This window comes from Motacilla alba, chromosome 5, assembly GCF_015832195.1.
Source record: "Motacilla alba alba isolate MOTALB_02 chromosome 5, Motacilla_alba_V1.0_pri, whole genome shotgun sequence".
NCBI lineage: Eukaryota > Metazoa > Chordata > Aves > Passeriformes > Motacillidae > Motacilla > Motacilla alba.
The window spans coordinates 44,830,680-44,855,397 of record NC_052020.1 but is presented as its reverse complement, the minus strand read 5'-3'; the positions used below and the strand labels follow the sequence as shown (position 1 = coordinate 44,855,397).

The following is a 24,718-nucleotide window of genomic DNA, read 5'->3' as shown; positions in this document are numbered from 1 at the left end:
TAAAAAATTGAGTGATTTTTAAACCCACATTCCATTCTCTGCTCTGAAGAGGCTTTGTAAGTGCCAGCCAGACATACCTGGAGCTGTGCTACAGGTTGGAGGAAAAATGGTTTCTGTGTCTCAGAAATACTGCTGGCAGTACTAGGGTCACGGTGCTCCGACAGGGATGAGCAGGGCTGCTCACAACACTGCTGCAGGGATGAGCAGGACTCCGGTGCGCTGTGCCACCCTCAATCAACCGCAGGCGCTTTGCCCCAGGGGCTGCCGGTTCACATTTGCTTCGGCTCCCACCGAATTAACGTACAATGAAATGGAAAGAGTCTTCCAGCATGAACAGCCTGCTGATTCATCTGTTGTTGCACTGTGCTGCTGTACTCATTACCACTTTTGATTTCATTTGTACCCTGCTAATTGTGAAAAATATACTGTCAGACCCTTGCTTTGGGGCATAAGGGATCAACAAAGCAAACTGCTGCTGCCTTTTAGGGCAATCAAAATACAGCACCTCAGATAAATTTGGAATGGCTTGCAGATGCTGCAGAGTAGGGAGCTAAAAAGGTTTTAATCCTTGTTTAGACTTTTGTATTTTTTTTTTTTGGTGGTGGGGGGAGGTGAAATTTTTTAACATCTGACTTGCACAAGCATATTGTGTGAAGGATTCCTTAACATACATAATCCTTTTCCCCTTGGATCTTCATACATTCCCCAATAGGAAAGGTCGGATCCATGTCGTAAGGGGCACTGTTTGCTAGAAGACAGTTACTCAGATCATTAACCTCAGCAGTGAAAACAGTAAGTGGCATCTTACAAGCACCTATGAGGAACTATCAAGCAGCCACAACAGATTAAAAACTGGAGTCACATGACTCATTTCTGTTCCAGTTCATACAGAAATAGGCTTATTTACTATGCAGTTTGAAAATTACTTCAAGTTAATAACATGACATTCAAAAATTCCCAACAGTTGTGTTTAAACTGCTAAGACAATTTTCTTTTCTGGTACTTCTCCAAGTTTAGTAGTGACAGCTGGAAAGACATAAATACCGCAGATCAAAGGATGGAACTTTCCTCTAAATTCTTGCATTTTGGCAGCAAGTAAAATCTTAACTAATGAGAATTACTGGTAACTAAGATTCCCTTTTAAACAGATTGTGATGAATTTCCCATAATATAAAATGAAAGTGGACAAAATAAAATTCCATACAAGATGCTGCATCTATTCAGCCAGGAATGCTTTTGCACTTCACACCATGTGACAGCAATTAATGAGTGTTTCTGTCACCTACAGAATGCTCTGTGGGGGAACCTGTGGGCACACTTCTCTAAGCTTCCCCAGCATCCACCTTCACCAGCTTCAACCGTCAAAGATGAGGGTGGAGAAATAATAAATACTAAAAAAAAAGACAAGATCCATAAGCATGTTTAGGGTTGCCCCTTAAGTTAAGACATTCCCCTAATATATCAGAGAAACATGAAAAGATTTCAAATGTCTGTTTCAGGATGTGCCACTTCAGATGGCCTTAACATCCTACATTTTTAAAGGTCTTTTAAAAAGGTCAGGTTTGGAATTCATGCAAATTTATTCCTTTTAGCTAAAACACTAAGTAGGACAGAAAGTCTTCATTTGTTGTTAGTAGTAGTGTTCCTGTAGTTAGATTGATCCAAATATTTATTTAGCTACAGTGCTTATGTGGTGGCACATGTAATCACCCCATCAATGCCTTGTTCTCAAATATTAGTTCTTAATTCTGCAAGTTCTCACCCACTGAGATCCAGAATAAACTCCCTCCTGGGTAGAGAGGAACACATGCATTTATGTGATTTTGTACCAGTTCTGTGAAGTCTCTCAAAATGTTAAGACTACCAACTCAGATTTTCAAGGCAATAAGAATGTAATTTAACTTATATATACAAATGAGACAAACCATACAAACTGAATTTATTTAACTCATACAGTACAAGGAATATAGGAAATTTTGCTCTCCATATGTATTTAAAATTATTTTAAAGTATTTTAATTTTAAAACCTAACAATCAGTTAGAAAGTATACTATCAAAAGCCAACTTGAAAACCAGTTAGGAAGTATTTTTACTCTGTTTCTTAACAGATTGTCACACGGGAATGTTTAAAACCAATTTTTTTTCTGCATAAAAGTCAGAAAAAAAACCCTTTTCTGTAATCTCTTGTGTACATAGCTGCAAAGTTTTCTAGCTGCATTTGAATAAGTGTTATCTTTTAAGATGATAAGAAATTGAAACTCAATCTTTTCTTGCTACTCAAAGTAACACAAGCTTTGCCACAGGAATGCATCAAGTATACTTCATCTACTTTGAGCAGGTGTTCTCAAAATATATGTGGGACATTTGCTCTGGCTAGCTTCTTACATAATAAAAAATTTGCTCATCAGAGCATAGCAAAGTGCTCCTTTAACTGTTTGAGGAGCTGCTGTGTATCAACATGGCCTGGAAATGCTTCTTCAGACTTCTGAGCTGCTGTGTAACTTCTCTGAAGATCTCCAACCTGTAAAAAACACACAAACTAATTTTGAAAATCCAAGCCCTGCAGTGTTTGTACTCTTTGCATTCTGTGCAGTACATTTCTGATGCTCGCAAATTTTAAGCACAGCTGGTCCAAAGAGCAAACAGGCAGTAAAGACATTTGGAGGCAGGATTATGTCACACATCAAGGGATGAAAGAGACAGAAATGTCATTTTAACGGATGCTTCGAGACATCAACTTAATATATTCCATTTCACCCAACTTCTTGGAGAATGGACAAGGTACACACCATGCTCAGCGCTTGAAGAATGAAGGAATAAAAAATATAAGTTTTGCTTTTAAATGCCATAGAAGTGCTATTGTATAAACAAGCAATAAACAACCCATCAGGCGTCTGTAAAAAAAACAACTGTGATTTCCTGCTTCCTCACAGAGATGTACAACAATGTTGGAGAACTAATGTTGCTCCTCTGTTGCTTTTAGAAGAAATTATTTCCTACTTAGAGAACTTTATTTTTTTCCTAATTAGGCATCATTTTTTGGAAGGATTAAAAGGAAAGTATCTCAGAAAGTGGGTTCAGCAAAAAAGAAGCCAAATATTTGGGAACACATCTGGTAAAAGTGATTACTCCTGAATGGGAAAGGAGGAGCTACGGACAGCTCTTTTTGCTTGCGCATCACTCAACAAAGAGCTTCAGCATAGCAAGAATTCTCTGAAGGAAAAAAAGCCAAGGTCCCAGGCAGAGAAGTCATGTTTTGTGAACCATGGCCTTACATTGAATTTAATGATTGTATTACCCCACTGTACCAATACTGATGTGGCTGGCTATCTTCTCCCATAACCTCTGAGAGTCCTTTGTGCAAAATCTATGTAACAAGACATTTGCAGACTAGGATTTATTCCCCAAACAGTAAATAAAAAACGCAATTATTCAACACCCTCTTGTGTTTCACCATGGAGAGGATACACTTACAAATTAATGGGTTATTCTCTTCTTAATGTGTGTACTGCAGCATTTGTAGGAGTGGAGCTGCCCACACAACACAGAATCATAACAGAATCATGAAGGTGTAGGCACAAGCAAAGGAGCAATTTTTTTCTTGTGAAGAAACAAGAAAAAAACTTGTACAAGTTTCTCTTATTAACAGGAATGCTGGACTGTTAATACAGTGTCTTAGACACTCTGGCTGAAACAGATTATTAACACAAAAAAAATCAGAGGTTGTAGAGCTGAATAACAGATTTTCCTTTTGAGATCAGTAAGATACTATTAGTAAAGGATATTCTTTCTACCATTACTAGTAAATCATATGATATTATTACACTTTGCATTCTGAAAAAGCTTCTGACTGTAAAGACTGTACATGGATTTGTTCATCTTTCAGGCATTTGGACAATTATAAAGTTACTTCATAGCCAGTTGGCCTCATTTTTTCTCAAAAGCAAACATTGGAATGGCTACTTTGACACACTTCTAGGTATTAAAATGAAAATGTAATTTAGCATTTTCTTTGAGTTTATGCACTCTGTATTCTTTTGTCTTATCTATCTGGAACTCTTAGTAATAACAATAAAAAACCACCTGCCTTACCAAGGCTCAATTTTATAGATTACGAGAACAGAATAATGCATTACCTTCTCTGAGAGTATGGCAACATTGAAATGGGGCTCATACATGTGAGGTGCTAAAGATGAAGCAGTCTGCAGCAAAGCTCTTGCCTATACAGAGAAATGAAAAAATAATATAGCGACATCTGGGAGGGAGAGTAACAAGAATCTAATGAAATATTCATAATCCTTAAAAGAAATCATCCTATGTTTACTAAGTCATTACTAAGAAAGCCTTTTTCAAAAAGGTTTCATCAACAGTGTAGGCATAACAGAATCAAATAACACTGAAATGAATAAAGACTTTTGGTTGAGTCAGAAAAAAAAATATTGGGACATACTAAATTAAGCAATTCAATCTAAATCCCTGAGGAAGGACAATACATCATGTAAATTAAATAAAACTTAAAGTATTTAATTAAACACCCCACTGTATTTGTCTGTTGTCTCTGATAGCTCTGTCTTAAGCATCCATGAATCCATAAATTTTATCATATAAATGACAGCTTTCACACTCAAACATTGAAATAAAATTAGGGGTTTTTTTCTCACTAGAAAAATAGAGGCATAAAAATATAAAACAAACTCAGTATTAGAGTGTATAGCTTCATGCTGTAAATCAAATGCAGAATTAAGGTTCACTTGTGAAAGATTTTACTAAAAAAAAATGCAGAACTTAATGGAGAAAATTCCAAAACATTTAAAAACAAAAGTAACTATAAACTGTGGCAAGACTGAGCTAGGAACTTATTGAAACTTCCTACATCTGAAAAATCTGAGTACATGCAACACTACTTATGAAAGAACATTTTGAAATAAAATCCAAGATAAGCAAATTATCATCCCTTTTTTTATTCTTCTGTGCATATTTTTATTACAAAAATTATCCCAATTTTTAATTATAAATGTGATACAAGAAGAAAACGGAAAACTTTAAGCTAAATCCAAAGTAGACAGGAAGCTATTCTAATGGAAAGGCTCCGCAGTGCTGGTTATGAGCAACCACAACTTCCACAATCGAGGGTATGCTCCACTAGGGAATTAGATGTCTAAAAATGTACTGATTATGAAACTGAAACTAAACCCAAAGTTTATCTGTCACAGGAACCATCCAGTTCTTGTTTCATTTCAGTGTTTCCATGGTAATTGCTAGGTTATCTGAATAAAGTTAACTTCTCTCTAAGAGAATCTGCTCTTTAAAAAGGTATTTGTAATTTATTTTAGCTCTATGTTGTATACATAAATCCATCAAATTAGCTTGCTCTCATGAGGTCTAAAACAAGCCCACAGTACTGCTGTCCAAAACTGTCCAAAAAAAATATTTATTTTCCCTGCATGTGTATAAAAATGGTTACATTTATTCCACCATGCATGCCAATTATATATCTAAGCACAATATACTCAGTATACTCACATTAGGTAAGATGAGCTATCAAGCTTATTGATGCAAAGATGTTTATCAAGAACCTGTTGCTTTCTGACAAAATTGTAATGTGATCTCCTTGCTAAAAAAGCCCAAACTTTCAAGAGATAATGTGATTGCTCTTTTCTGCCACCCAACAAAAGTCTGTTACCTACATTTATAAACTGAATATACAGTCAAAGTTGTCTTTTAAGTGAAGATTTCAAAGTCATGGTGTTTGCTTTGGGTATCAATAAAAAAAAAATCTCATCAACTGTAAAGTTATTGGAAACCTTGCTTGTCTTTGATGATTCATTTGGATATGCCAAAGAATAAGCAGTTTAATAGGAGATGGCATGACAATATGAAGCTTACACTGAAGCACGTATAATAGTTGTCCATGTTTTCTGCCTGTAACAGTAAGTTAGACATTCATATGATGCCTCCACCTCAGAGAAATGACATGTTAAACACAAAATGCCTAAATGAAGTACTCTCCTTAGGCTGGGATTCAGCACTGACCTGTTCAGTGTGACCTTTTCGCATTTCCAGCACAGCCAAGTTGTTGTAAGCTTCTGCATAGTCATTATTGTTGACTAATGTCAGCTTGAAACACTGGTAAGCCAGATTCAGGTCTCCTATGCCCTAAAAGAAAGACTGTGTTTTCATTTGTGAAAATATTGGAAACAACATGCATCTGTTTTGGTTTTTTGGAGTATCTTTTCACCCATAAGTACTACAATGGAATGCAATTTACAATAAAAACATGCTGATCAGAAACATATGTGCTTTCTTCCCAGATCTTCTAATGTTTTCCTTATTCTTTCTCTAGACAGAATCATTTCTCTCCAGCATAAACTTCCATGCTTCTAGTGATATTCACTTTATCTAATTTAACTTTTGGAAGATTAAAGTGGCATCTAAAGATTATGCTATCTGCTACTGTCTACAGGAGGGTAAGAAAAACTGAGATGTCTCCAGAGAGGAAGTCATCTTGCTTCTCTGTCTCTACACATATTTAAGTTAAGGCAGATTCACTCCTCAGATGGAGCAGCTGACTAATACTACTGTAGTGTTAAGACTGACACTGACACAGCATCAGGTTAAACATCAAAAGTGACAAATGCTGTAAAATACAGGCACATCAGTTCAAATTTCAATCTTTAAGGCAGTATAAATTACTGTGTTTATCCTAGCTGCAGTACAAGACACAGTTATGTGTCTGACTCAAATCATTATCAGCAGTTCAAGACAACTCATTTTAGAAAACTCATGCCAAAAACTTTATTCAGCAAACTTATTCTGGGAATCTAGCTAAAGAGACATCCAACACAACTTCTTGCAGAACATCTGCAAAAATGGGCAAGACTGTAAGAAAATTTTTGTAGAAATTTAACAAAGTTTATCACACAACTACACAGTATTTCTATAGCTGCCTTTAAGACAGAGGAAAATACTTTCTCAACTATGATCTACTTAGTGTTTAGTATTGGCTACTTGGTGCTGAATGTGTATTTTTATGACAAGAGAATCAGTCTAATTGTCCATGTAAAACAAATAACAGTTCCTAGAAAAATATCTTGAATTCTTTTTTTTTTTTTTTTGGTCAGATTAGCTTGTTTTGCAGTCAAGGCCTTCAAGGGCTGGTATATGTTGCAATTTTTTTACAAAGATGGGAAGATTAAAGACAGTGGGGAGTGAGCATCTTTTAGCAGGAGAAAGCCACATTCTGTAAAGTACATAGTTTTTTCTCTTGTTGCTTCTTCCCCACAAAAGTGCAAATAAACATTCCATCTGTACTGGACTTTATCCTGTACACTATCAGGTTTTGTATTTCCAAGAAGGGAAATTACTCCTTCCTAGTTATTTTTTAACATTTTTTAATACATTTTACTTATTCAGAAAGATGGTTAATATTTTTCATACCACAGCCACGTGTCCCAAGTTGTACCACACATCTGCTGTCTCCTCCTCATTTTCAGCCAAAAACAGTGCCCGTTCAAATGAAGATAGTGTCATATCATATTGCTGGGCATAGAAGCAACAGAGGCCCAGATTGTTAAAGAGCTGGCAGTTATAAACACCCATCTGCAGGAGCCGTCTAGATTGGAAGAAAACATTTGGTTTTTTGTTAAATTAATTTCAAGTAGGAGTTCTACTCTAAAAGACAAAGTTCTCTATTCCTTTCTCCCTATTCTGAGAGGGTATAAAAACCAAGTGTTACAGTCTTATACTTAGTCTTACACTAAGTTTCATGAAGGACAGTGCAAGGTATTTTTTATTAGAATCACAACAGTGCATAAGTCTGTGTAAATTAGTAACTTCTGTCTTCTTGACTGGGTTACATGATCTGAGTTTACTGTAAGACAGAGATGTACCAGACTTTCTACTTCCTCTTTCCAATCCCTTGATGTCAATAAAGCTGTAGTTTGTTGCAGTTACTTTATGTAATTCTTAAGACTTCAATTTTTTGCTTGATTCCCATCCTTCAGTGCTGCTCTAATTAGTAATAGTATATTTAGATGTCAATGTATTTTAATCTTACACATGAAGCAAAACTCAGATTTTGATTCACATTGATATTGTTTAATGTATCTTTTCAAATGGAGATGCATTATTAAAATTCTGTTTATTCATATTTATAGGATTAAACAGAAATGCTATGAGGTCCAGGGAGAAAGAGGGCTGCTGTCTGCAGCATGACTGTGAGTTTCTGAACCTAAAGCATAAAAGAGCTCAAGTCCAACAAAAATGTGATGATAGTGCTCTTGCTGACTTAATCTGCTCTTAGGGAGGGAACCTCAGGCTCCTTTGCACTCTGACTGTACAGAAATAAAAATCAAGCAGCGGTATTAACACCATCTTTTCATTGCTTTCAGTAAAACACACAGGAAACCCCGCCTGCATTCCAAGTCAGGGATTTTGTGGTCACAACATCTGGTCACTCGAGGTGGAGTAAAGGTTACAGAGGAAGTCCTTGTGCCTTCTGTATGCAATTGAAGTTGAGGGTAAGATCCACTGTTCTCAAACTGCCTCATGCTGTGAAAGAACTTTCCTTGTTTATTGGATGAATGATAAACTATGTTGATACTTCTACATACTCCTCATCTAATGATTACAATTTTGCAGTGATGTACTTATCACTGTATAAAAAGATACAGGAGTTGTTACACTGATTTTATGGTAACATTTGTCCAAATGCTCACTCATAATCCTATGGCAATCTGCTAATTAACTTTTTTCCTGCATTACAAAGATCAACCCTTTATATTACCTTCTCACATATTCTGTTCCCCCTCCCTCCCTCTCCCTAAGTACAGATACCTGTAAAACCGCAGCGCTATCTCAGGTTGGTCTGAATAAAAATGGTTACTGCCAATGCATGCAATGGCTTCCACGTGAGTATTGTCTTGTTTTAACACCTCTTTATAGTACTCTGCAGCCGAGGAGATATTGTTCATTTCCTATACAATTGGACAAAAATTCCAATTACTTCTACTGTTTATCACCTATATTTAAAGTGGAACTCATTAAAATGTTAATCAACAGAGTGCTTTATCTATGCCCTGTAGGGTACCCAACTGAGATTAATTATATATACTTTTAAAGTTCTCTGAATGTACCATTCACCAACACCACTGTCTGGCATCTTCACAAGCAACACACATATCCATGAGAGGAATGCATATTGATTTATTAGTAATATCTTTATCTGAAATTAACTCTATGCCACAGCTATAAAAAGAAATTTATTTGGTTTTTATTTTTTAGAGAAAGAGACAGCCTGTTGTATTGAGTTTGGAAGTTGAAGGGTGACTACAGAGGTGGCTTCTGTGAGAAGCTTCCAGAGCTTCCTCCACATCCACCAGAGCCAATGCCAGCTGGTTCTGGAATGAACCCACCGCTGGCCTCAAGGCTGAGATCATCAGAGAACGTAGCTAAATCTCTGTGATAATATATAACCTATTTAAAAAGGAAAAAAAGGTTTTGCATAGATGTAATTGTGGCCAGGAAGAGAGGAGTGAGAATACGTGAGAGGAACAACTTTGCAGACACCAAGGTCAGTGCAGAAGGAGGGGCAGGAGGTGCTCCGGGCACTGGAGCCGAGATTCCCCTGCAGCCCGTGGTGAAGACCATGGAGGCAGCTGTGCCCCTGCAACCTGTGGAGGTCAACAGGGGAGCAGAGATCCACCTGCAGCCTGTGGAGAAGCCCCATGCTGGGGCAGGTGACCCTGCTGTGGGCTGTGACCCTGAAGCAAATCCATGCTGGAGCGGGCTCCTGGCAGGACCTGTGGCCCCATGAAGAGAGGAGCCCACACTGGATCAGGTTCACTGACAGGACTTGTGACTCTGTGGGGGACCCGTGCTGGAGCAGCACCACGTGCAATAGACATTTGCCCTTTCTTGCACAATGTCTTGGGACACCCAGAGCCGTGCAGTCAGTTTCCAGCATGGTAACACAGAACATGTGTTACTTCCCCAGAAAACGTCTCAGCAATTTTCAGGGCTTCTTAAATCAAGTCATTAATTGCTCTGAACACTAACAAGAATATAACTACATATGAAAATCTATTATGTGTCTTTGAAAACAGGAATTGTGAATTTACCAAAACCTGTACTCCCTAGGATATGACAGATAAGAGAACTGTATTGTTGATAAATGTATGTTTGGATGTGTGCTACTTGGAAGACGAATTAGGGTAAACTCACTGCTATAAATGACAGTGCACTGTTTCTGAGGGGTGCAAGGCCGTGAGAACCTATCCCCTACAAGCAAAAAAAGAAATTATAAGATCAAAATTGCTTCTGTGTTTGTATAGGAATAATTTCTACCTGTGTGCAGTAGATACAATGTGATCCCAACATAACTAAAGAATAAGCCTTTATATGACCTCAGCAGTGTATTTAGCTACAAAAAAAGGATTTATTGTGATTCAAGGAAATAGTAATAAAGCAGTCCCTTTAAAAATCATGTAGGTTTTTTTTAAACCAAAAATGCTATACAACTCTGTACTGTCAAAAGTTAGAGACTGAGAAGAAAAGCTCCGATTAAGATGTCTGATACATTTATTCCACTTGTGAGTCTATATAATGAAAGCAGCCCTATGCTGCAGTGCAAATCTTTGCTAATGAAGCTATAATCCTTCACTCAAGTGTCAGTGCAAAACTAGATTCTGTCCAATATATTCTGCTCTTTAATAATTCCTAAAGGGTTATGTAATGTTATGTATGGTTCTGCAAAATAATATCTATATTAAAAACTATTCAACAATTCAGAAAGAAAAGCCTCCAAAAATTATGCAGCTGTTTTTTTCTTGCTGAAGGACAAAAAGGATTTAATATGAAAATGGATTAAGGCTTAGGGGTTAGATGAGAATGATGAGAACAGGATAGAATGCCAAGCATGAATATAGACACACACAAAAAATTCATTACTTTGTTTTTAACATTTTTCTGAAATAGCACTTTACCAACTTTCAGTGCAGAAACAATATGAAATCCACCGTTTGACATGAAAATACACAATTTTAAAATACAAAATACATTGTTACCATGCGAAGGTGAAAGTACTTTAATCCTACTTATAACATTTACTTCTTTACTAAGAAACATTCTAACTGCTCTCAGAGCATTAAGAGACTAATGGCAACACATAGTGCTAATAATAACAACACAGACAAATAAATTATTTTGCTGTTTAATTTTGCTGGTTGGTGACTTGAGCAGTTTTAGTACGATGAAATACATATAAACTAGCAAGGACAACAGCTGGACAACTTGACTTAACATGGACTTGCTTCTGCATGCCAAGGGCAAATGGGATCTCACTGGTGTGATTAATCATTGAAACAAATAAGCCTGCAGGGCTCCCCTGACATTACCTTGTTACCTTTGTGGAAAGTTACCTGTTTTGCATTAGTGACACTGAAAATCGGCACAGTTGGTTTTTGATGACCTTGGTTATATTCAACTATTGCCTCCTTTCTTGCTCAAGCAGTTACATTTGGCCCCTATAAGGATTGCATAGTGGGTGCATACCTCATAGATTCTGGCAATTCCACAAATAAGAGTCACTTCTCCGGGAAATCGCTCTAACCCTTGCTTGAAAAGGTTCAAAGCTGTTACAGGCTGATCCAAGCGCAAATACACCTAAGCATATAAAAAGTGTATATAGATGTCAAATGTCTGCCTTTTCTACATGTTCTGCTGTTTAACAAGGGAGATAAATAAAAGGGATGACACCTCCATTTATACAGGAAACCATTAGTTGAGATGACGAACAATACAAGGAAAATAATGGAGTGAATACTGAATAAATCTGTGTAATGAAGATAAAATACGCTCCTTACAATAATTACATTTACCTATACATGATTAATTTGAATATTACTAATTTAAAATATCTTGGTTTTTATTATCATATATAATACAGTTTGACACTGAGGTATCTCCTTGAATTTAGAAAAAAATAATCACCCTGTTTAATGAATTTTCAAAAACTTGTGTTTAGGCTGGAAAGAACTGGATCTTCAGGTTGATAGTGCTGGAATATCAAAATGTTTTACATAGTCAAATAAGACTGCACTGCACAGAGCAATGACACTTTCAAGTTTCCTTACTGCTCAACCAATCTCCCCTGTCACAAACAATAAAATCTGATGGAAAGAGGGCAGTTTTGTCTCCGTGAGTTTGGCTTCTGTGTCAATTATGGAAATGTGCAATGTGGATAATAATTGTGTGAGAACTGGACACCCAATATGTCCAGTGTTGATAGGGACCACCTCAGCAGGTCTCTGAGAGTACAACTGTAAAGCCCTCCTGCTGCGGGGTATGGTAAACAGAGCTACAGCAAAGGGAAAAACCCTGCAGTCATGCTTTGGGAAATTAGATGGCTAGAATGATTTATCTATCTCCCACTGACTGGAAAAGGATTTTGTTGGAGAAATAATACATTAATCAGTGCTAATATTTGATGCTACTAAAGAAGAGAAAGAATCTGTGACTGCTATCCTAATACAACCTTTTTGAGATGAAACATAAAACAAATGTCAGTATTAGCTGAACACCTGAGAAACCTCCAATTTCTGCTTCTGCCCTTGAACTTCGTGGATTTCTGACTGCCAACAACCACAAATGTACATTGTATTTTAGCAATCCCGAAGATATACTGCTGTAGACATTTCCAAAGAATTCTTTCTTATGACCACTCAATGACCTTCTTAATTATCACAGAGTGTCTTAATTATCTTGGAAGACACTGTGAGTGTCTTCCAAGAAAGGGACTGCCATTCCAAGTTGGTCATTGGCAAAATGTTAAAATACAGGCATTTTTTACACTCGTTCTGCTAATGTCACTCATGTTTCCTGTATTAAGCTAGAAAATTAATGCCTTCTTGTGAAAATCTATAAAAGAGCAAGGGTTTTGGAGGGCATGGTACTTAGTAGACTAGAACTGCACTAACTACATCATTAACCATGAATTATGCATCCAATTAAAAAAATGGACAGTGTGAAACTCCCCTAGATCTGCCCCTTTTTAATATTTTTATCTTTGTTTATGAAGTGTGTTTTCTGAGCATTAATGACTTAAATCTGCTCTATTGTTTTATCTAGAGGCTGACTCCAAAGACATACTCACTTCAGAGGCTTAAACCACACAGCCACGGTACTCTACTATGTAATTCCCATATTCAGTGTGATATCACACTATCCAACGTCTCTGTAGACAGCAGAGCTGCTCTCCAGATAAGTGGCAAAACAAATTAAAAAACAGGTGGGGCAATTTGAGTCTACTCACAGTTGCTTCAGGTAGACCTGCTCTTTAAAAGTACTACAGCTATAGTAATTATGGTCTATATACTAAAAGCAGAATAGCTCCATGCTCTTTTTGGTCTCTCACTTCTATCTTGTAAAAATATCCCATTTCTAGCTCTTCTAGGTCATTAAATACTTCGTAACTTCACAGCAGGTCCTGATTGCTTTAAAGATTCTTACTTTTTTTTTTTTCTTCTTCTTTTGGTCTTTTATATTTTTGTAAACTGCATTTCAAAGGAGAGATTACTTTCAAGAAAATATTATTAAAAACCCAGATAGCTGTTGCAATAATGAATATAAACAAAACTAACTAGTATCGTAGTATCAGTATATTTTCAGAGAACTTTATGCAATCTTTTTGTTTTTCAACGGCTGCTTAACTCAAGCCTGATTTTTTCAGTTCTGTTAAATTGAGCCATATCTCTGTACCTTACTCTATTGCCTGTCCACTGACAGTCACTAAATTATGCTGTGCAATGTTTTATACTTGAGCAAGCTGGTCTATAGAGTGGGAGGTGGAAGTTAAAATACAGCTCCTGCCTGAGCTAGTACTGATGTAGGGGGATGCAAATGTCCTGTAATGAATCACTGTTTGTTAATCCAATTACTCTGCCAATTGAATAATTCTGTTTAGTTCATGGAGCGAGTCCAGAGAACGGCCAGCAAGATGAATCGAGGGATGGAACACCTCTCCTGGGAGGAAAGGCTGAGAGAGTTGAGTCAGCCTGGAGAACAGAAGGATGTGGGGTCACCTAATTGCAGCCTTCCAGTACCTGACAGGACCCTACAAGAAAGCTGAAGAGGGACTTTTTACAGGGACATGTAGTGACAGGACAAGGGGGAGTGGCTTTGACCTGAAAGATGGTGTGTTTATATTAGATAGTAAGAAGACATTCTTCACTATGACAGCAGTAAGGCACTGGAACAGATTGCCCAGAGAAGCTGTGGATGCCCCATCCCTGACAGTGTTCAAGGCCAGGCTGGATGGGGCTCAGAGCAACCTGGTCCAGTGGAAGGCATCCCTGCCCATGGGGGAGGGAGGGGGAGGACTGGAAATGGATGACCATTGGCACCCCTTCCAACCCAAACTATTTTGTGATCTTAAGTATTTTGTAGAACGATTTGTGATAGAGACAGGAGAATTAATAAGCAATGATGATCATTTAAATACAAAACATAAATTGCTCAGGAAATGTAAAGCACATATGAATATCTGAATTATCCACTAGCAGTGATAACTTTTGGACAGGCCTGTGACAGCTGGCTTAAGGGGAACTGATAAAGAGCAACTGGTTTCATCTCCTTCTAGGACATGATGAAGAAAATGCAGTTTTAGCTTCTCACAGGCCACCTTTTCTTGAATGTCTCAGAAAACGTTTAGAATCTAATGTGTATCCTGGTAAACAAGTAGTTCTGAGACTCAGCTGTGCCACTTGTCCTTTTAAAGCTTTTAATGCCTTTATTTTGACAGAACATTCCCTGTTTCAAGGTCTCTGTTTGCTTCCTTTAAGCTCACTTTGTTTTGATATTGCTTGTGAAACTAGGATTTTGAGCTTTGTTCTTTATTTACAGATGTATTGCATTTGTTTCCTAGGAGACCATATATAGCCATATTGTTCTTCATACTGGAACTCCAATAATTTTTTTAGCTACATAATCCTCATTGGAATTTAGAATAAAGAATCCAGTAACACAGAACAGTTTTTTTAAATCTTGTTTGTGAAATCAGGGAGCTCTAAAATAATTTCGTAAACTATCAACTTACACTGCAACTGTTAGCATGTATTGCCTCAGGCATGGAGACCACACACTTTTAAACACGATGTATCTATGACTTACTTTTGCCAAGTACAAGATCGTATCAACCATGTCCTGCTGTTTAAGGGCTGACTTAAATTGCTTTTCGGCTTCACGATATAATCCCAACCTAAAGAGACAACAGATATATATAGAAGATACTTGTTTACTGGGATTTTTTAAGGATTTTTTTATAAGCTTATTAAATAATGAAGCAGTTCAAACTAAACCAAACATAAACTGCCTGAAAGGACGCTTTATGACCACATATTTGTGTGCACGTTAACAAAAAACATGCTGTTACTAAAAGGTAACAAAACAACCATTCAAAACTATAAAAAAGACAAATCCATGTAATTTGGCCCCCTCTTATGCCTGCAGCCTTCTGGAATGGCTGAATAGTGAATAATGATGTACTTGTATTCACAGGAATTCCTCCTGCTCTTAAAACAGACAGTAGAAAATGAGCAATTAATGTCTCAACTCTACCAAACTGTTTCAGACCAGAATTTCCTCACCCATGGCAAAGATCACACAGATAATCTCCACTGTGAATGAACATCATAGGAGTCTATTTCATCTCAAAGGCATTTATTTTGCATAATTATAGTCAAACGTTTTGCACTAATCTATAAAAGCTACATAACCACAAATTAAGAGGACAGTGCAATTTTAACAACAGAAAATGGTACACTTTCTCACATATAAATTGCTTTTTGTTTCCTTCAGCCAAAGAGCACATACTTGCTGAAGAAATGCAAAACACAAACAGAACAAGCCAGCTAAAACAAAGAAGCACAGCCAATGGCGACATAAGTAGTTTGGGATCCTGGAAGTCCATGTACCTGCTTGGATGCCTTAGTCTCTATAGCACAATTCATAAAAATCCTGAAAGTAATGAATGACCTCTAAGCTCATGTATTGGGTGGGTTTGCATGAGAAGGTTTTGGTAGCTGGGGGATTCAGGAATGGCTTCTACAAGAAGCTGACATGTCTCCATTGTATGACAGAGCCAATGCCAGAGGGCTCCAAGATGGAATCACAGCTGGCCAAGGCTGAGCCCACCCACGATAGTGGTAGTGCCTCAATAATCAGCACAGGAATAATGTAACATGCAGGGATAATACATTTAAGAAGGAGGAAAAAACAGTACAATAGCAGGCAGAGAGAGGAGTAAGAATTTGTAGGAAGAACTCTACAGACACCAAGGTCAGTGCAGAAGGAGCAGGAGGTGCTCCAGAAATTCCTCTGCAGCCCTTCGTGAAGACCATGGTGAAGCAGCTGTTCCCCTGCCCTGCAGCCCTTGGAGGACTAAGAGGACACAGAGAACTACCTGCAGCCTGTGAAGGAACCCATGCTGGAGCAGGTGGATGCCCAAAGGGGGCTGTGACCCCATGGGATGCCCATGCTGGAACATACTCCTGGCAAGACCTGTGCCCCCATGGAGAGTTGAGCCCACACTGGAGAAGGTCTACTAGCAGGACTTGTGGCCCTGGGGAGGACTCATGCTGGAGAAGGGAAGAGTGTGAGGAGTCCTGCCCCGAGGAGGAAAGAGCAGCAGAGACAAACTAACTGGAAACTCCATTCTCTGCCCCTCTGTGTTGCTGGGAAGGGAAGAGGTAGAGAAAACAGGGAGTGGAGTTGAGACCAGGAAGAAGGAAAGGTTGGGTAGTTGTTTTAAGAATTGCTAGTATTTCTCATTATCCTACTCTGATTTGATGCTTGTGTATGGGGTGCCAGCCTTAGGCCTCAGCATATTTTTAACTTCTTGGGCAATGTAATTCTGGCAGAAAGTGTCTAACATAAATATTTTATTCTGTATTATTTCATCAATCGGAAGCCCTCATTGACAGATTATTTCTCAAACGAATACTGTAATATTTATTTTATGTGGTCTGTTTTAACAATAGTTCTTTGCATTTATTGACTGACTTTTCAAATAATTAATTTAAAATCCATTAACAAAAGCAAAATTGCAACTAATTCAGTTACTCACTATGGATGCCTTTATCTCAAGCAGTGGACTCCTTGTACATTAAAGGAGATTTAACTGTAAGCACAGCACTCTCCAACAAAACACTTTCTGAGCTATTTCTCAGTGTTCAGCATTGCCCAACACACTCAGCAGTACAGGTCCTGCACTCACAATCACTCATCACAAAAGAAATGAACAATGGCTTACCTATAGTAGCACTTTCCAATTTGGACTTTCCACCACCAGTCCTTGAACTGTGCATATTCAGTGGCAAGGGCTGCCAAATCTAGAGCCTTCCAAAATAAAGCCATCATCTTAAAATTAATATTTACACAAAGAAAACACAGTAAAGATGTTTGTAAAGAGAAAATTATGAGCAAAAGTCCAGTTAACTTGAGGTGGAAACACTGCTTTTTTTTTATTACTTTTACAGTTCAGTGCATAAAATAGCTGAAAGCATTATTTGTCCCTATAAAAATAAGCAATCCAAACAGTTCCTTCTAAATCAAAGACAAAACAGAAAATTGATTTGATCAGACTCCTGCAGTGCCACTTCAGAATTTGTTTAAGCACAAACACTTTTTCCAAGCTTCCCATCCTTTTTCAGTAAAAGTTGTTAAAACCAAGTAAAGATAAAGTAAAGAAATAAAAGAAGAAATAAGTGAGTTTGAAAAACTGCAGAAATTTTCATCTCATTCCTAATATCAGGTTGCCATCATTCTGGAAACTCTCAAAGGTGTACAATAAGAAATATTTCTTCCTTTAAAAGGTCTATAATGTAAACAATTATTTTATTACAGGAAAAACAGAGAAGTATTGTAAGAAATAGATATCTGTTGAAGATGGTGGAGGCCTAAAATCTCATTTGTCTGGTATACTGGAAAAGCAGGTAAGCTAATCAGTGTTTTCTGATCAGTCACCATAGTCAGAATCTGTGGCCTTTCATGTTTTAGCTATAATTTCAACACCTCTGGTAAAACAAATATATGAAAAAGGAGAAGAATGGGAAGATCCTTTTCCTCATACTTCACAAGCCATTACAATAACTCAATCAAAAAATCCTACCTAAGTTACAATACTTAGAAGTGTTTCCCTGAGAAGGCTTCGTGCATGCTAATAGTTAAAAACTTTTGCTGGTATTAAAAAAACAAAAATCTTTTGACAATGTGGCCCTTAAAATACTAGTAAATAGATTAAAATAGTCTTTTAAAAGTAAAACCTTTCAACTTGCCATGTCAACACCAACTGCTAGCATATTTAAATTTCATTTTGCCGCAAACTTTGAGTTTTTAATTGTACAGTGTGAGTACAAATCAATGCTCAATCTGCACAACATATTAATTTAAAATCAGTCTGTAAGAGCAGTAGTGATATGCCTGTCCTGCACTCCTGTGTGTTGCTGGATGTTGGTGTAGTGATATTAATAACTGAAAGGGAAAAACAGGATGGATTTGGAATAGGCAGACACTGATATGTCCTTTTAAGGATTTTTCATTGCAATATGTATATCAGTTCAAAACCTACACTGCTTGTCCTCAAAGTTTTAATAAACTTTAGGATATAACTCATCATCTGGACATACTGATGAGCTGAAGTTGCTACTCTCTAAAGCACTTAGCATACTCAAGAATGCAGAGCCCATTTCAACAATAGTGTTAACCCTGAGAAGGTTTTCAGAACAAATTTATTTTACTCGCAGTTCTTATGTTTGTGAAAATAAAAATGTTAAAAAACCCTGATACTTGGTGGATTTTTTGTTTCTTTTTTAAAAAAAGGTTTTTATAAAGAATGAAAATTAATGTAGATTCTTTAATTGTATTTAGCATGATTCTGAGTTTCTTTTTTTTTACAAATACTTTCCTTAGCTGAACTGTATTATAACTAAGACTTTCAAATTTTTAAATTATCTACCAGCTGTAACACAGTATAAAACAGCCTGTAGGCTTGTGGCAATTTACTATTATATTGCGAAATTAAATTGGTAAATGTACAGTTGTTTGAAACAGTAATTTCATACGCAGCATTGTATGCACCTAGAAATTAGATAGATGGAAACAACAGTGAGCATCTGCTACTTCTTTCATGTGCTGTTGAATGGCAGTAATTTTCCCAGCAACTATTATTGACTGAAGACTTATTTGTAGACAAATCAACACCAGATAGTCTATAAAATAGCTGAGAAAATTACATTAGCCATAGTCAATTTAGCACAATTTATTTTGGAGAGTGTAGTCTGGATTTCTACATTTTGTAGATCTAACATAATTCCATTTAAAATAGATTTCTATCAGAGAGTATAAATATGAAGTATTGAGAAGAACTAAGGAAAAAAGAGAGGTCATGACTTCTGGCCACAAGTATATAGTGTACAATCTTTCTGCTTCCTCAGGACAAAGTGTTTTGTCATCGTTACCCACCTGTGAAAATGGCAAAATACAATGTCATGGTCTACCAAAAAAAGTAGCAGCTGAACTATTTCTGGACAAGTCTTTGAAACTGCCCAGCTCTTACAGCATTTAGCCCATAAAATGGCTTTTAGAAATAGCTCAAGGAGTACAGAAAGTCAGTTATTAAGTACATGTGTTTATAAGGAAACAAGTCAAGAACAATAATGGACACAGAAATAATATTTTCTTCAGACAAGTGTTTAATTTTTCATTACATAAGACAAAAGACTTTTGAATGTATTTTCAAGTGCTGAAATGCTCACTGCTTCTCTGTTCTTCTTGCATCCCCACATTTCTGATAATTGACAGATTACAGATATATTTAGTTTTAATTTGAACCAATTTCCTTGCACTATTTATCCAGTTGAATGCACACTGATTAATGGCATTTCTCAACTGAAATTGCTGAGTCTTTTTTTTCTCTTTCTATATACTGGTTGAATATGAAACAGAAGATAAATAATAAAACTGCCTTTGTTTCTCAAATAATAATGCAAATGAGAACAGGACAGACTGTTCCAGTTCAGTACAGCGACAAAGAAAGGATATTGTCACTACTGCTTTGTGTTTTACTTTCAAAACTGCAGGAAGTAGTATTCTATCCATGCAGGAATCCCAAAGTAAAGACTTTTCAAACTTCAGTCAATTTCCCAGGCTTCTAAGCCTTTCAAGTGCTTTCATCTCATCTCAGGCAGAAAAGCGTTGGGTTTTAAGAATGTCCATTATCACACAGCAGCAGGAAATACAAAGATGCGAGAGATATCAGTGAATGTTCTAACAAGTGATCAAGCAAGAGCCAGATAAACTAGAAAAGTTAACTTAGGCGCTGTTTCTCTGATGAACCCTAAGTGACCAAATTATTTTCAGGGAGATGTAAGATATTGAATTTGTGAAATGCCATTGCTAGGAGAGGAGAATAAACAGTGATGCAGCCACATTTTAGCAGACATTAAAGTGTTTCGTTTTTTTTTAAGGAAAATTAATGCAGATGAGGTTCAAAAGGAAGGGAGAATAGTTTAGAGAATGGAGTTATATTGCAAATGGTGTAGAAAGAACATAAGAAAAGAGTCAGTGAAATCAAATGAGAGAAAGCAAACTGAACAGCTAAAAAAAATCTCATCAGAGATTCATATTACATTATAAAGACACCTCATTCTGTGATGTGTGACTTCAATTCCCAACAATAGTTTCTTCCAATAAGATGCAGTCATTAACCAAACACTGATCTCTCTTTCATTACACAGTAATGGTGGTGATTAAACTGACACCTCTTTGCTTGCAAGTATTTACTCAAATGGCTCAGGTGGGTAAAAAAATATAGACAGAACTCTTTCTGCAAGACAGTGATTTGGGATTCTCAGGAAGGATTTCAAAATCCATGCAGTACAGTGCAGAAACATCTTCCAATTTTTTCTGGACTTCTTGAAAAACTTACTTGCATTATATGAATCCATGTGTACTGTACAGGACCTGCATGTCATTAAAGTGTAGACACACATAGCATCATATCAAGTGTCCCTTTTATTCTTAGTGAACTAGATTTTCAGCAACAAACATAAATTCTTAGTTGCTAGTGGGCTGAAACCCAGGTCCCTCCTTCATATTCAGTATTGGATTATATACATGTTAATTTCCATTTCTCTCTGACATTTCTGACACCTGCACTTACTGTTTCAATGATATTTTGGATTAAGAGTACATTACAATTCAATCCTCTTGAAAGAATGCTATGCAATAAATTGCCAGTGTACAACTTTAATAATTTGATACTAGGTTAAAAAGCTTCATATAGCAGTACATTTGGAAATTATTAGGAGCTAAGTCAACAACAGCAAAATATTTTTGGTGTGCGTTATTGATTAACTGGAGAGTTTAACTCCAGATCTAATTGCACACCAGCTAGTAGTGTTGCAGAAAGTTCAATAACTGTTTAGTCAACGATGCATTACTGACAAAAACTTCTTTCAAAAAAACTTGAACGTTTTGATTCCATTTCAACTGGGTGCATATATCTAAGATAGCAATGAAATATACCGACACTTTATTCATTCTGTAAAAAGATCCTTTCCCTGGGTGAACTGCCAAAAAACCTCTGCAATATTTATCTCTTTCTGAAAGCTTAAACAATATGTACACAAACTTGATCTTTCCCATTCAGTGCAGTAACAAAAGAACCACAGAAGAAAAATTTTGGATAGGTTAAGAGGGAAACTATAACTAGGAAAATATTTGAAGAATAAATGTTATAGACAATTGTATGGACAATTAATCTTTGTTTTGATATCACAAAACACCTCAGCATTACAGATTTACACTTCTAGAAAAAGTATCCAAAATCCTATTGATATTTTATTTTTATATAGTTTCACCAAATACATTTTCTTTTTATTCACCCAAATGCATAAGCAACCGTCTCAGAAGTAAAAAATGTCAAGTGATGTTCAACAATACCTGTTTTGTCAGGTATTTTTACCTTCCTCGGTTAATGGACAGTCTCTTGTAACTTATCCTCAAGCCTCAGGACTCTGAACTTTCTAGGCAGTTCAGCTACCTCTTAGGCTCCAATAAATTCCATTAACATGAATTCATTAGATTCAGAGACCTTGTCATATTGATCACTGAGGGACCCAGTTTTAAGAATTAGAATGGTTCGCTTCTCAAAAAAGATACCAATCCATATTTTGGTGTTTGCCCATTACCATTCCTGACTATCACCCCTGTAAGAAAGGATTTCTCTCTCTTAAATAACTATTAATGCTTCACTTCTGCACTTGTGATGTTCTACCTGGACCCTTAGACAGAAATAACTGAATCATACATAATAAAATCTGAAAAAAGAACATAGGAGTTACTTACATTTTTTATGTCATTTTCATGGTGAAAGATATATTCAAACAATGCCTGCCAGAAGAACATTTAAAACATTATCATATTTGAAGAGAAAAAATGATAATATTCCTTCAGAGAAATATAGAACCTTGATTATGCTAAGCAGAAATTAATTCTTTGGGAAAACAATCACATTCACACATAACAAATGCTGACATTTATATTTAAGACTCCAATAGACAAAAACTGTAGATGTGCTATATTGTCATCACAGGAAAGCATCTTAATTCTTAATCTGTTGCAAAAGATTAGCAGAATTGCTTCTTATCTTTGGTGCTTAACTTCACTTTAATACAAAAAAGGCAGATGTAACTTGAAAGTGAATATATATTTGAGAATCTGGTACAATTTTAATGACTTCTTAACTGTAAAATCAACCAGTGATCTAAAAAAAGCTTTTTGCAATGGACACTCAGGTGCTTATGTGGTAGTAAACCTACTTAAATTAAGCACAGGTTTATTAAGAATGCAAGCTGAGAAAACTTTGCCTTTGCAGAAAAAAATTTTTAAGCTCTACAATATTTTGGGATCTGCAAAGGAAAAAAAAAATTAAAAATTGTTTGTAAATGATAAACAAATGCTAATAGTACTGTGCTTCTGAAACAAACCATCATAATAACAAAGCTTAAAAAAGTCACATTCATCAGCTGTGCTGTGGTTAACTGCTTACAAGGCCACAACAATTACACAGCAAAATAACTGCAGCTTTGTTTCCTCCTGTATAAAGCTAATTAAGTCATACTACCTTGTAGCTGCTCTGCACTAGAATATTAGATGAGTATATATCAGGCAATGGGGGTGGCATTTTCAGTGAATAAATGACATTGAAAGATATGCATAACTAAATGGAGACTGGAACCCTCTGTTCCCAAAAATGTATTATGGGTGCTAGTAACTCAAAGTTCAATTGAGTTGAACCTTGACCTTCTGCACCCAAATCCCAAGTCTTAATTGTTTCAAAAGAACAGAACATTTTTCTAAATTTGTTGAGTTCATTCTAAGACACCAGGAGAAAATATTGCCCCATGAGGAAAGAAATACAGAATGAGACCTAAGCTTCCTAATGGCTTCCATGACCCTTCTGCCAGATTTTCTTAGACAATTCGTAAAATATTTACCTTTAGGAAACTAGAGAATTACTAATGAATTGTCATATCTTGTGAGGAAAATAAATCACAACCTACTTTTCCTCTAGTTTCGGTCAGAAAAAAAACTCTGACAGATGATTAAAAGATATTAAAGGATTATAAATAGCAACACATTTATAAGCAGCTTAGAATAGGTAGATAAGAAAAGAATAGACAATAAAGAAGTAGCGGAACATTTTCTCCTCTAGTTCAATAACAGAGAAGCATTCAGTAAAAGTGTGTAAATCTAAAGTGACAAGAAAGATGTTTTCTTGCACGGCTGGCATGAGAAATTTACTGCTGTTATGCACAGACTCTGACCTTCAAAAGGATTTAAGTGGCTGAACATTCACTTGGATAAAAATATCTAGAGTTATCTTAATAAGTCTATTAAAAATCTACAAGCTAAAAAAGATAAAACTTTCTGTTCCATACCGGAGAACAGTTGCTTACTGGGATTTACCAGTTAGCAGTTGCTTACAGGGATTTTTCCATACACTGACTTTTTCTGGTGACAGGTGATACCTTATACATCTACTATGGTGTTTCCTGGGATAGTCTTTAACATGGTTAATGTTAGTCAAAGAGAAGCCACATTTCCATATAATTCAAAACCTTGGAAAACCTCAGACAGATAATCTAACTTTAAAAAAGACACAGTGAGGCTACTTTCAAACACACAAGGAGGAAGTATGTAGGAAGTTTTCATATACAAACATGAATAGACTGGCTAATTATGTGAATTCAATAGCTGCAAGGTTTATCACCTGTATGCACTGGAAGATGTGACAGCTCAAAAGTTTTGAAACTTTAATCAATTATTCTTAACGGAGAGTGCAGTCTGCATTCTCACCTCCTGCTTTGGCTTTAGCCTTACTGCTCTTTTGTTTAAAAAAGTTATAAATCCATGTAGCTCTGAATTTATACTTAGATCTTACATTCTGTGTGAAATGTTAATGTCATAATGTATTAGTTTCATAATACTGACAAGTACACTTGCTGCCTATGGATGTTTCTGCGACTGTTGATTTACATTTTTTGGCTTAAGCTTCTTTTCATATGAAACTGAAGGAAGACAAATCTGTCACAGAGAATGCTAATTAAAACCCAAAATTGTTAAAAATATGTATGTTTCTCATTCCTGAGAGCCGTTGCTG

The 24,718-nt window shown here is 36.4% G+C and overlaps 1 protein-coding gene across 1 annotated transcript in view; it reads right to left on the bottom strand.

Annotated features, from left to right (window-relative positions):
• Positions 1 to 1,909: 1,909 nt before the first annotated feature.
• TTC8 (tetratricopeptide repeat domain 8) overlaps positions 1,910 to 24,718 on the bottom strand; it is a 39,529-nt gene continuing 16,720 nt past the window's right edge. Inside the window, exons 7-15 of the mRNA XM_038138572.1 lie at positions 22,402 to 22,446; positions 17,306 to 17,391; positions 15,166 to 15,253; positions 11,551 to 11,661; positions 8,836 to 8,975; positions 7,438 to 7,612; positions 6,034 to 6,156; positions 4,137 to 4,220; positions 1,910 to 2,521 (exon numbers count right to left, since the gene is read on the bottom strand). Coding sequence (XP_037994500.1) covers positions 2,405 to 2,521; positions 4,137 to 4,220; positions 6,034 to 6,156; positions 7,438 to 7,612; positions 8,836 to 8,975; positions 11,551 to 11,661; positions 15,166 to 15,253; positions 17,306 to 17,391; positions 22,402 to 22,446 — 969 coding nt within the window. The 3' untranslated portion in view covers positions 1,910 to 2,404. The remainder of the gene's footprint in view (positions 2,522 to 4,136; positions 4,221 to 6,033; positions 6,157 to 7,437; positions 7,613 to 8,835; positions 8,976 to 11,550; positions 11,662 to 15,165; positions 15,254 to 17,305; positions 17,392 to 22,401; positions 22,447 to 24,718) is intronic.